The 14,578-nt window shown below is 35.8% G+C and overlaps 1 protein-coding gene across 1 annotated transcript; it reads left to right on the top strand.

The window, feature by feature from the left end:
* Nucleotides 1–11,265: 11,265 nt before the first annotated feature.
* LOC139132507 (uncharacterized) lies at nt 11,266–13,263 on the top strand. The gene is made up of 2 exons (XM_070698827.1): nt 11,266–11,434; nt 12,632–13,263. The coding sequence occupies exons 1-2, from the start codon at nt 11,273–11,275 to the stop codon at nt 12,986–12,988; spliced, it is 519 nt and encodes a 172-aa protein (XP_070554928.1). The 5' UTR covers nt 11,266–11,272; the 3' UTR covers nt 12,989–13,263.
* Nucleotides 13,264–14,578: the final 1,315 nt, after the last annotated feature.

The following is a 14,578-nucleotide window of genomic DNA, read 5'->3' as shown; positions in this document are numbered from 1 at the left end:
TGTCATAATCAGAGTTTTGAATGCATTTGTGCAGCTAACAATGTCACATTTTCACTTGGAATTTGAGTGAGACCGATCAACATAGCAGGGTCTACTCTGAGCTTCCTAAGAAATTTTCAAGACACAGATAACTGATATACCGTCGAAGGTAAGTATGGACCAGTTTTCATTGAAGGCCTTCCTTGCCGAACAGATAGGTTCTACACGTAGGCTGAATTGCGATCAGTTCGCTTGGCAAATGTATTCATCGCGTTCACGCCAACGTCGATTAGCGAAGCGAAAATATTTTATCAGGTGCTAACATAGCAACGCTTACGTGGGGGAGCACGTTTTCGCTATTGCAATACAAGCATTCGAGGTTCCACTGTATCAAAGGTTATACATGTATGAAGTGAGCTGCCTAGCAACTTCGAACAGAGGCAACATTATGAAAATCAGTTGAGAAAAACTTTCAGGTAATTTGGAGAAAATATTCATCAAGGTAAAATATATAAAAGACAGTGGTCTGAAAATGACAGTGAATGTTCATATATTTAATATTTTTTATGCAAAAGCAATGAAATTTGAAAAAACCTCATGGCTCGCAGTATTTTGCAAGGTCGTATACCTTGTTTTTGAAAAAACATTCCGTTGCTATATTTTCAAAATGTTACGAGATTCTGATGAGTTGGTGTTGAAAAAGTAGTTGTATGCCAGACTGTACTTAACTGGCCCATCAGCTAGCATAAAAGGGCGTTAAAGGGGAAGTTCACCAAGGATGATTTTTACATATGTGCCAGCTTTGTGGTCACTTACCTCGGGGAAAAGCTATTTTCGCCATTTATAACTCGCGCGATTTTTTACAAAAACCGATAAAAATAGTACAGGAAGTTGCCCATAATATTTGAATCATGGGAAAACAGCTCCAAGCTTGGAGTTTGCATCATGTTATATGGAAGGGACCATCTTCCCATGGGTATGGCATTGTCCATCCACCAAAGCTCAAACCAGGCTGTGCGTATTTACATAACTTTTGTATGTACTGAGTATCCTTGCATAAATGATGAATCACTTATAATAAACTGTCGACTGTCAGATTTTGTGTTGCTGTTTACTACTGTGTTACTGTGAGTGGTCCCTTCGATATCACATGATGCAAGCTCCAAGCTTGGAGCTTTTTCCATGATTCAAATTACATGGGCAACTTCCTGTACTATTTTTATCGGTTTTTGTAAAAAAACGCGCGAGTTATAAATGACGAAAATAGCTTTTCCGGGGTAAATGACCACAAAGCTAGAACATATATAAAATCATCCTTGGTGAACTTTCCCTTTAATATAATGGAAAATTCGGGGTCAGATAAACGTACAATTGAATTATTTAACTTGAAGTATACAATGTAGACACATGTAATCACGAGAAATGCCTGATTGCACGTGTAAGATATCCAATTGACAACAATGTTCGATCGTTGGCTTTTCGTTCGGCGAAGCTCCTTAAAATTCCGCATATTCTTTCTCTTTTTGGGTTCTCAAACGACGGAGAAAATAACCTAAACGGGACAAAAACACTATTGATGGTTTGGCTATCTACCAATGTACTGTAATCAGTTGCATTTGCATTTGCCCAGCGACTCTTACTATTAAGATCCGGGGTATGGTATTGCTGGGTTGCATTTGTATAGACAAGTGAGATACAAATACTTAGTGACACTATCGGCTAACGTCCTCCTTTAATACTTTTAAACTTTTCGTCGTTTAAATTTTGATTCAATGTTCTTTCTATTGTACGTCTTATGACACATTTCATTGATACAAAAATAATTTGAACTACAACCTTTTTAGGTTTGATTTTAGGTAATATGTTTCAAATACGATTCTTCCCAGCCTCTTTTTTGAAACCTTATTTTGCTAACAAGAGCTCTACTCAATCTCAAAAGCCTTTTACCCCACTAGTAATATAGTTACAAAAGCTTACATCAATTATTCATATTCATTTATGTACTATTCTTCGTTCAGCCAATTGGTAATCTGACAATAGTTGAATAATTCCATAGAGTAGGGAATTGCAATATTCCACCCGCTAAAAGTCCCCCTCTTTCGGGCACAAGGATAGACAGTAATTGTACATGGTATGATTTTTTGTAAGTACACACCGCTACACATGATACGTAGTTAAAATAATATTTTTATATACAACAGAGAAGTAAAACATATACTAAATAAATGAGAAAATACACAAATGCCAATAAACTAGGTAAACAAAACAACTTAAAGGTTGGGCAAGGGATCTCCATCAGCCGGCTTCCGAAGAAAAGCTTTGGGATGCAAACGTGGGTTGGCAGTTCCGAAAGAAAAAGTGGTTCCGCCAGGCCGATGGCTACCACCTTCTTGAATGGAGGTACTTGAAATGAACGTCAAAGGAAGTGGAAGTATGGGAGCCAAGACCATGGCCTAAAATGAATGAATCTAGGCAAATGAGCCTGAAACCAAAGCTTGGTGACGCTAAGTGTCGTATGCAATAAATGATAGGTAATTAGATAATGCATACCATGAAGTCTGCATTAGCCTTGTGTTGGTTGCCGCAACCTGAATTCGGCGAGCTGGCTCAGTGTCATCACAAATCTTATTTTGCCGTTCAAATGCAACGCAAATGATATGACATTACACGTAATGTACATGTATTAATCCTTCTTTCAGTTATTTTTGTTTCAATACAGTGCCTCACTCAATCTGAACTTACTCGTAGATTGAAGTTCGTTAATACGTAAGGTGTAACGCATAATATTTTACATCTATGTCCCCCTGCCCGGTATGCTAGAAGTAGTGTATTCAATGTGCTTTTGAAGTATGTGCATTTGCACTGTGCAATGTGGTCAACCTGCTTTTTTCCTTCACGTCTAGTCTCCAATAACCTTTTATGTCCATTTAAGTTATTCAGCCTGTTCTTTATATTTTTTTTCGGAATATCAAACGATAAAATGCTAGTTTGAAACACGATAGCTTGGTGGTTTAACTGCTTTTGAGCCAGACTAATACCATAAGTAATCGTCGGGGGAATCTAAAACAGATGCAATCATTGTGTACTCGATTCAGCCTCTTTGATTCGTTGTTGCAATAAGTCTAGAGGTGTTGAAATAGTAAATCTCGGATAGAGGGCGTGTTAGCTTCCGATATATTTTGTTACAGTATACTCACGCGCTCCCAGTTGAATAAGATATTGTTATTTTTCTGTTTTGTCGTTAGAATTCCATGACTATGTCGTAATTTGACTGATAGATTGACTCACCATGAAGAGAGTCCTGTAACAGCAACGTGTACAGATAAACCCGAAATAAATTGAAGAATTGAAGAAAAAATATACTTCGCTTTATTACAGGTGCATCTACTATACAAAACGAAAGAATGGGCTGCGCAGGAAGCAACACTAATGGCGAGTATCATTTTGATTTTAACCTCAGAGACTAAAAAATAGTTCAAAATCCTTGATAATCGTATAGAGCCAAATTTAATGTAATGAAGATCAAGTTCAGTTTTGAAGAATGTGCTATCGACACAATTGCCTTTATTTAATTATCATATACCTATGCCCATGTCGATTTATGCTGGTGACGTTTAACGTGAAACATCAGCCGTGATACGTTACAGTGAACGTCGAGATATGCACGATAAACGTCATCGTCATCGATTTGAGAGTGCTCGAACTGAACACATTAAGCAAAACGGCTGCCGCTCTCCGCTTACGATGCAAAGTTGCCAACGTAAGAATTTGAAGGGCTTTGAGCACAAAGGATATTTCGGGTAGCTTAATACGGAAATTATATCTGGTTGTTATTCTGTAAAAGATCTTGTAATTTTTTAGACAAACTCTAGAAAACATTATGCCGTTCGCACCGCACGGTCTACCTCCAAACAGGTATGTAGTGAGTGATGTCGCGCTTGCTACTCCTCTTGACATGGCAACTGTTAGTGTAAATAAACGGAATGACCGCCTCTCTCCGCTCCGTGTGGCAATCGAACGCAATCGAAATATAAAGAGATTTAAAGCAAAGGAGTGTTTTTGATCCTTTACGATTGTAATAAGACATTGCACCATACAAAGTTTTTCCCGTTCGACTATTTCGGAGTTCCGGTACCTTTATGTTCTTTGACATACGGAGGCTCTGTCGCAATTTTTCTTTCATTAATATGCAAAAATACATATTTGTCCGGGGTCTTCCGCAATATCGACGAAAATAAAGCGTGCTACTGTTATAATCGATACCAAAAGTCTCATTAATTTATGGCTCAGACTACAAGATGCAACAACAGCCACGCACGCAACAACAAAATTTGCTCGAATTTCAAGCAGTAGTGTCCGATGTCGCGTGTGTGCAGGTACATTTGGTAACAAACCTGAAATCGCGAACAGCGCTATTGCTTCATATACTTGTCAATGCATAACAGTAAAAATCGCAATCACGTTGAAGCGTCATGTGTTAAGTTATCTACTTTCTTGTCAGGTGTTGGAAATGGAGTTGCGTCAAGATCAGGGAATACTTCGAGTAGTTGTATCACACGTGAACTGGTAACTAAAAAAATAGGAAAGCTTAAGGATGATGACGATATTCGATGCATGCGATATTGTTATTCACTCATTCCGAGATCAAAACAAGGCGATAAAGGAGTTCCGGTAAGAGTATCAAGCATCCACTTTGACTCATGTATACTTCCATACTTCTGTATGTAATTTGTCTTCAAGGCGCCAACATTATCAGTTGTATGTTTTCCTTAGACCTGGCCTTGCACTTTCCCCGACGCGTCGTTACCCTACTTATTCATCCCTAACAATGTCATTTGCATTCACTCTGACCTTGTAGCATTTTTAAATCAACTTCAAGGCATAATCTTCCATTGTACTTACACCAATCGGCGCTCATAAAACATATTAAAAATGCCAATTGTAGCATTGTTTACATTTAAAGAAAATGACATTTCCATTACAACTGTTACTTCATGATTAGATTTACTTTTATTTGGAATTTTGTTATAGTTTTCCTTTTTCGGATTTTCATTTCATTTTCAAAATTAATTTTCGTTCAAAAATTAAAGTAAGTATCTCTGCCCTTTTGCCCTTCTTTGTCCTGATTTATTTTGTTTTCAAGATTAAAATCATGTTCGGTTTGATTTATTTATTGAATTTATTTTTCTAGTTTGATTTACAAATATCGTTTTACGTTTGTGTTTATTTATAAGTATTTTTCGTTTTTATTTTTATTTGAATTCTAACTTTCGTTTTCACTTTATCTTTTTCGCCAAAACTCAATTAGCTCCCACTTCCACGCCCATTTTCAACCTTTGAGACTAATGTAATTGATATTTCATCGAAGAGATTTGTCTAACCCTGCCTGAGCTTCCTAGTTTCAAACATTCAGGAACTCGAATGCTCTTGACACGCGTCAAGACAATAGCAGATTGATTACTGATGCATTTTTCGTGTGGCAAGTCCACAGACATTTTCCTTTAGTGATGAAAATAGCGCCCCAGAGGTGTTAGTGCAGAAATTCATGCTCATTCCTATGCTTTCTCTTGGCCTACAACTCCCTATACTACCACAGAATGCTACATTCATCTTTCAGAACAGTTTGCATTTTGATTCAAGCAGAAAATGATCTTTATAGAAATACTTCCAATTAAAGTTCAAACCAAGCAAGCACCAACTTGATGTAGACATTTAAACTCACAGGTTTGCACTATTCTTTCACATGAACGAAGTACTGGTATTGTGCCTGATACAATGCGTAGGAATAAAACTTACTTTCATCGATAACCCATGTAATGACTGACACGACCACAAACGCAACTGACAAGTTGGACACAAAAGTGAAGCCTTATAGGATAACTGACAGTTGAACAATTTCGGTCCTCGTGGAAATTTGAGCAAAGGACGAAACCAATCATACATTTCTCGATCATAATTTCATTGTACCAGGCAGACCTGCACTAATTTGTTGGCCCCTATAGATTAAAAGTGTACGATGTTATTTATTTGTTGTTTCATAAACAATATGCTCTTGTACTTCCACATTTCCACGAAAAACACAAAACTTCAGTGATAGGCAATTATATTACTAATGCCACAGATAGGACTTCTTTAGCCAAGGGAGAAACGGACTGGGGATAAAACATATCCTACTTCTCTATCGGTTCATTTTATAAATATAACAAGTTTCATCAAGCAACAAATACTAAAGGTAATGAGCTTTAACATGGTTATGGAACAACACGGCAGCGCAAATATCTTTTATGGTGGCTCGGCTCCGTCGTTCTACAAACTGCACCGTGATGCAGTCTGCTAGCTTATCTTCATGTTTGTTCTTCAAACAGAAATTGAAAGACGTACTGCTAAACATATATGGTAAAGAGGAAATTAAAAAATTAGGAGATCGAAACGCAGAAAAAGAACGCACAATAAGCATAGCAATGGGACCCGATGGGGTACCTGTGTGCCAAATTCCGGAAGGTCTACGAGGCACTGTGAAAAACCAAAGTACTGGTGAAAAGGAAACCAAGAGGTAAGGTGATATGTTTATCAATTGTCCCGGTCGGTTGCACCGTTATTTTCAGTTCCACTAACAAACATAGCGAGAATTCAATCTTCTTTACATATCCCTGTATGTTGAGCCAAGTACCTTCTTTGTCAAAATAAAATACGTTCTTCTTTAAATGTACCGAGCTGTACACCATTAAGTAAGGAGACTTTAATTTAACGAGGGTAAAAATGTTAGAAAACGCTATTTCTTTAGTAGTTCTAAAACATTAAAAGTGCAAATTAAAATGTAAACAGAATTTATGAATACTTCATTCAATTCCAAAAATGAGAGAGAAAATGAAAACAAAAACAAGATATTTTCTTGGAGTCTTTTAAAGACACTTAATAGTGTAACAGTAAGGAAACATATTACACTTTGTTCGTTTGTTTAGCTTCTCGATATATAATCAATATTCAAACAAAAGCCCTTAGCTTTTGCTTTTGGGAGTACCAATTCATAGGCTCATCCATCTCTAAATTGGTTCTGATGACCTGTGAATAATATACTCTTTCAGGTATACTGGAGCTTGATCAAATGGTTTTATACAGCAGCAAAACTCTATCGTATAAAATTCATTGAGTTATATTTACCAATGTTTATCGGACATTTAGGTCTAGAGGGGCAGTGTTACCGATGGACGTTACACCGAGAACAGGCCTAGCTGTCCGTTCATGCGTACTTATTAAATTTGTTTTGAAAAGCGGTTAGTCTAGTATTTTGCTTCGCAAAGATTTTCTGTAAAGAACATTTCAAATCAATATCTCCAAATTTTTGATCCATGACATAATGCTGTCGATGTAATACCAAGCATTTTGCCATCATGCTTAAGAAAAATATTTTCAAACTTCAATTGTTTAGTAGCTAGGCGTCTTCTTTTTTGAGACGTTTAACAAGCAAAACTCAGTATTTTCAGTAGTTACGGTCATTTGTTCAACTTTAAATATAGAAAGTCGCCATTAAGTTTTCTTTTAAGATGCTCCACTGATTTATATGTTTAATATACAAAGTGTAATCATCAACATCACTATCCTACTATGTCGTAACCCTGGGTATATCATTAATAAAAGCTAAGAGTAATAGGGGGCCCAAAGTGGAGCTCTGTGAAACACCAAACATCGCATTACAGTCGTCAACTTTTTTTTGTTCTGTTGCTGAAATAGCTACTGGACCACAGAAGAGGACCATTTCGACGGACATAGGTTTATACCTTTACGTATTCACAGTGTGTGATCTACCAAAATAACGGCATTTCGCTGTTCCACTGGTATTGCTCCAGCAAACATTCCACTATAGATCTCTAATATCCGTTAAATTTCAAAAACACGATAGGAACTAATTTGGGATAATTGGATCTTCATATTTTTCAAATTTCTCAAAAATGTTAGGATCCCTATAGCTGAAGGTCTCAATATTACAAATTACTCATAAAAACTAGTGTGTAACGTTAAAAGATAAGCAGATGAACTTACATTTGCAGATTTTAAGACATTACTTCCACATCAAGTTATCCCAAATTAGTTCCAATCGTGTTCAAAGCTTGATTATGCCAATGCACTTTTATATTGATTGCCGACATCCGATCACGTTATTACAGAGAGTGCACAACCTGCACGTTTATTCGCACAAGTGAGGCAACAACAATACAAATATCATATTCTGAAAAAATTCTACCGGCCGCCTGTCATGTATAGAATTAAATTCAAAATTTTACTCCTCACCTACAAGGCTCTGAACGATTCTGCGCCTGAATACGTGACTGCACTCATTGAACGCAGTAACCATTCTAGATCTCTCCGTTCAGGAGATGGATTTTTACTCAAAATTAAACCTGATAACTTTTATTTAATACATGTCTTTTTGTAGAGCGAAAACGCCTGACAAAAAGTGTTCCTGTATTTGTAATCGCTGTCAGCTTGTGAACGTTGAAGGAGGTTGGTACATCCGCAGTAGTTGTTACGTACATTGCTAGATAAGATTGATTTAACAATTTAAAGTCTGCATTATTCGGAATGATACACGTTTTCCAGGTTATTTTAGAGTATTTCAACTGTCGTCTTTGTCCGGTCTGGTTAAAACATATTGGTAGTGCAAAGCTCACTTGGTTGCCATTATGCAACTTTTCAGACCTGTTGAAATCTAGATCAGGGTCTTCCACTACAAAGTCCCTTGTCTCGCCTTTGAGATAATCCCGAAACATCAAATACCTGCAACGGTGGTGCAATATTTTACCTCCACCATACACAGGAAATCATTAAGTCGGTCAATCGGTTAGTCAGTCAATCAATAGATTTGCCGATCGACGAATTCATTATTTGGTGGTTTAGTTTGTGGTTACAATAATAAATTCTTTAATTTCAAAATCATATTCGATATTCTGAGCATGAAGGTTGCACGTGGATAACACTATTCTCACGTTTCTTATACGATCGTTTTTTGTAATTTCAAAAATATTCGTCTTATCATCATTATCATAATATTTGAAATCTTTCCTCGATGTAGCAATCCTTGAAATGAAGTGTGAACCAGCAATAAGCTTTCGACATATCAGTGCTGCAAAGACAAGACTTGCCAATCAATATGCGTTGACACGTGAGGTTGACATAAAGACCTTGAATTCCTGTAACACCTTCATCGAGAAAACAGACACAAAGGTAGATGTTCTATCACAAGAATGGTTTAATTTGATTTAACTGTACTACCGTCGCTATATCCTGGTCGATGAAAGATCCAGGGAGTTAATGGTTATACTCCGGAATCTCAGTGTTCCGTGGACTCAGTAACCAAAGAGATCACATGATCTGGTACAAACCAACTCATTTGTACAAACGCGTATGGAAATATATATTTCTTTGCGCGTTGGTACACGTGTTCTTTGTGTACCATGGTCTATTTGAATTTCGGGTTTAACCAATTACAGTGGATGTACTTTAATCCAAGTTTCGTTATTTAACTGTTAAATGATTCGATTTTCATACCTCAGGCATAAAAACAACATAAGAGGATAAACGAAATATTTTACTGTCTCTGTACAGCCGTTTTCAGAATCTACCAACACTTTTGTGCCAAAAATGAACTGTCGACAAAAACCTAAACACAGTAAGCTATTGATGTGTTTGTTGAACTTCTGTATTGGTCACTTGAATAGCGGCTCTGAATGGGCTATATATATGAATAATTGGCAGTCCTCTGTATCCATTGTCTTTTATTTATAGGTTCTAGAGAATGCCACTTTTATCGTTTCATGCGGAGACGAGGTGACGGTCGTTTTGCATGCTGGAGATGGATCAAATGTCTTTGAGTTCACATTGAACGAGAAAGGAAAGCCAATTAAGAAGGAGATTAACAACATAGTTGATGGATCTTACAGACAAGGAGCTTGTGGAGGTATTGATGATATTCCTCTAATGCTTCCTGTTTAATTGAAAACTAGAACATAAACACACACAGAACACTCAGGAAATGGATTTGGCATTGCTTGTACTATTTAGCATTATATCATTTTATTGTGTCTTTCTCTAAGATATTCGTTGTTAAAGAGCAAAGAAGGATGCCGATACTTTCTCAGAATTAAGTCCGTAAATGTCATTATTTGGTAGGAGGTATTGTTGTAAAAAGAATCTTTGAAAACATTTTCTGTAACCTTTATTAAAATGACAGCTTCGACGGTAAGAAAGCAAATGATGGAATTATAAAACATTTGACTGTCTCTTTAGAGTCGATTTCAGGATCTAACAACGCTTGCGTGCAAATAAATGGCCTGTCAACAACATTCTCAAAAATAAACCGTCTTACTGATCAAATTATGAAAAAAATACAATTTGTGTTGTTCAGGTGCCCCGAGGTGATTTAACTTTTGCAACGTCTACAAACCTAAACAAAAAACTAAACAAAGATTTGAACCTTATTTCATGAACACTTGACGTAATCTGAGATTGTTGAGAATGCCATAGCACCTGATGTTTTTTCTTTATGCAGTATGAAAAATCTCATCGAAGTAGTGTCGACAACTAGGTCATGCATAGGAAGAATGGGTGACGTTATTCCTTAAAACAAAGTTATCTAATTCTAAAACCCCTTATTTTAACATCCTTACAGTTTAAGGCGAATGTTACTTGTGACTCAATGAATCCTTTGAGGTGTCATCAAAATTTATGACCATCAACATCATCTTCTGTACGGTTGTGTAGGGCGGAACCATTCTTCTCCCGATCTCTTTTCTTGTTTGGTAATTCAGGCACATCTATCGAGTTACATTAAATACTCTTAGGTCATTGAGAGTTCACTGTAAACATTGGTCATACGTTTTTATTTGTCAAAGCAAAATTATTATGGGTGCCACACATGTCATACTTAAGGAATACTTAGGCACACCCTCATTGTCAGAAAAATTAGTCTTACCTTTAAAGGTTACTCAACACTAACATGAACTTAGGAGAATATTGAATGGTAACTACAACTTAGTCTTTTCTTGCTGACTGCGATCGTGTAAAATATAGTTCTTTACCTCTTTGAACGTTACCTGTACCCTATTGATACATATTTGGCAGCTACAAATTTAGAGTTGGCTAACATCTTTGCCATACTCTACCCGGTAGTTGCATCAATTGCCTCCGAGCTTATATTTCAACTGTACAGCACAATGTGCATTTGGGTCCACAGTCACGTGAATTTAGCGCGGAATCTTTAACTTATGCCCCTCTTTTCTGCTTTGCAGCTCCACATATGCAAAACACTAAAGAGTTTGGCTATTATGTCATCTCTGAAACAGACGTCGATAGACTCGTTTCAGACTTTAAAAAATGGAGACTTATATCTAAGGATGATGAGAGACTCTTGCTGTATGTCAAGAGAGTATTTGAAAAAGAGGGAACTGAAGATCTCAAGGTAAATGTATAAAAACTAAGCTCCTTTAATTGAATCATATGATGCATTTCCGGAACGTTTGCCCTGCCTCTTCCTGTCTTGTTTTACTTCCAAGACCATCTTTAAATGTCAGGTGCTCATTCATAATATCATATATATATATATATATACATTAGTGGCTATATGCTAAAAAATTAGGCCGCTGTCGATTTCAGTTAATGCAATTGTTGTCAGATAAAATTGCCACAATATCTGCATTTTCTCACAATTTTTTGCGCTTGTTTATTGTATTTGAAAGCTTGCAATACATACTTAAAATATCTTAGGGATACCACTCAACAACAAACAATATACTACATAGAAAGTTCACTTTTAAAGGACTTTTCTTCTGATAACACTTTTGAAAAAATGACTTTGTCCTTGTGTATGTATATGATAATCTTTCTTTCGAGATCTTGTGCGAATGAAAAACAGTACACTAAACAACAGACTGAAAACACTAATAAATCTTTACAAAATAAAAATCGTTAAAAGATAAAAATAGAAAGTATAATATATATATATATATATATATATATATATATATATATATATATATATATATATATATATATATATATATATTACACTATAACTTAAATCCCTTAAAAGTGAACTTTCTACGTAGAGTATTGATTTTTGATGAGTGGTATCCTTAAGAAAAAAATAATATATATATATATATATTTTTCCGTGTTTTAGTTTTACAGATTTGAAATCATGTAATTGTATTAAGAATCCAAAAAGGAACTCATTCCTAGCTTAGTTTCATGAAATAGAAAGTATGATTTATTTTAACTTGTCGACGTTATTTAGATATTAATGTTCAGAACAGTAAGATTCATAAAAGGAGGAAAACAGGACAATTATTGGGCTCTGTACATTGACTTTATGTAATCAGCTAACATGAAAAGATGGCGGGGTGAGTTCAGATTGATAGTTATTTGGAAAATATATCTTAAAAATGGCACACAAAAGTTACACAGTCATAAAAGTCAACTAAGGTAATTATAAAAGTCGTTAAAATAAATCTGAAAATGTTAAGGACGTTTCACAACTATATTGCATAACTTTCAAATTGCTTTTTGCTGCTACTGTATTCTTCCCTGTTTGTACTAATTGGCTTTTCATTTTTCATCACTTGAGACAGTGTGTGAAAAAATCTACTTTTTCTTGCAGGCGGCATGTCCAGACATCAAGTCGAATGTACACTTGACTGTTCGATGTAGCAAATTCAACGTGGTGTTGAAAGCTGGCAAATGCTATAACATATGTACGGTGTACATGGAACGGTCGAAGCCTAAGTACAAATGCAAACGTCTGAGTGGGTGGAGACGAGTAGTTGAGAATATCTCCATGTACAAGTTCGACAAGGTCCTGAAGGACGTCCGATTAGGTCCATTCCGGCTTGATTTGTCGGATGAAATTACCGGTGGTGGAGCCGACGAGGCATTCGTTGATGAAGACGATGACGGTTTCAATGACGATGATCATGATGATGACTTTGGCGATGATGGTGGTGACGAATTATCTTAAGAGATTAATATTTTGCTGGTAAACCTAAGTCTAGAACCAAATGAATAGCAAAAAACCTCTAAAGAGGGAAACCGACATTGGTCTAATATTAATTTTTGAAATGGTCTCACAGTTCGCATACCCTATGTATTTCCTATCGCCCACATTTGAAATGGAATACTCATCATCAAAGGCATGAAATATAACAAATATATTTTTACAGACGATTTTTCACAGAAAAATTGAAGTTGCTTGAATGTTCAATTTGCCAGTGGTCCCGCAGTGCCGGAAGTTTCATTCATTTTAACATTGAACATCAATTGTCTATTGTAGAAATATGATCAAATACATTTGACAATGTGTTTTTGCGACAATGGTAGTTTGTCGCTATTCGAATTCCCGCCTACAAACAGTAAAGGCTACAATTTTTAACTTTCCAAATGTATGATTTGTTCTTCTAAATGATAAGCAAAAGTAATAATATTTGCCTTATTTAGAAAGTGTATGCTGTTCTTTTGGCAGATCGAGATCGATCTAGTGTACGAAAGTAGGGTTAATTGACATCAAGAGAACTAATAACAGTTTCAAGATACCCTTCGACATGCTCTGTTGAAGTTTTGTGCACCTCTGATCGAACATAGACAATTGCAACATACTTATTAAAGAAAACTGTCGACCATACTGTGGCATAGAGCAGACTATTCTATTTTAGGAGTGTTAAGCATAAGAAATACAGACCTTTTTTTTCTAAGATATGATATCATTACTGTAAAAACCTTTTAGTGCCATTTTACCAGGCCTCTCGCCTTTCCCCACTGTTAACCAGGTCCTGTTCTAAAAAATATTTTAATGTAATAGTTTGACGACAGAAATGCAATGAAACATATGCAAAAGTACACATACATACGTTTACACCTTCATTTTGGGTATTAATCAAATATTATATCAATATCTTCTTTCCAATACATTTTATTGTGATTGATTTATGGCACAATCCAGGATATGCAAAGCTTTGTTAAAAAGTGGACCTACTTAAAAATACTTTTTGTTGTGTATAGCACTTCATAGCATCAGGAAACCTTAAAATGCACTGAGAAAGTTTTACTTCAATCATTATAATGATATCTATTAAAATCACCGTAACGATTGTACACGAGCTATTGATTATATTTCGTATTGCAAAACCTGGCGATTGCTATTTCCCTAATTATTTTTAACAACATTGTCTTAAAATCAAGCATATGTGCTAACATGGATGTTAAAGGATATTTATAATGTCATGATTAATGTCAGCTGCAACCACCTTGACTGAATCATAACATGGATACTTCAAATATTCAGTTTTCTATGATGCAATAAGTGAATAAAAATTTGTGATCCACTTTGAAGAACTGGTCATTACATTTGTCAAGCCCAAATAATATAGACCCATTTGATGAATGATTAGCGTCCGTGGCTGTAAAATTAATAGCGAAACATATCTTATTTCACTGTAATTGAGTATACGAAAGTGTTTGTATGTGTATATGTACATGTGTCACATAAATTTACAGGAAAACTGCTGAAATGGCGGAACTGTCATTGCAAAAAAAAAGCATTTTTGAGATAGCA

Source organism: Ptychodera flava, chromosome 5 (assembly GCF_041260155.1).
Source record: "Ptychodera flava strain L36383 chromosome 5, AS_Pfla_20210202, whole genome shotgun sequence".
NCBI lineage: Eukaryota > Metazoa > Hemichordata > Enteropneusta > Ptychoderidae > Ptychodera > Ptychodera flava.
This window is presented reverse-complemented; position numbering and strand designations above follow the sequence as displayed.

Bases quoted from the DNA above. Each gene is read 5' to 3' on its own strand.
- LOC139132507 (XM_070698827.1), top strand. From the start codon at position 11,273: ATGCAAAACACTAAAGAGTTTGGCTATTATGTCATCTCTGAAACAGAC. The intron at 11,435-12,631 runs GTAAATGTATAA...TTTTTCTTGCAG, and splicing joins AGGGAACTGAAGATCTCAAG to GCGGCATGTCCAGACATCAA.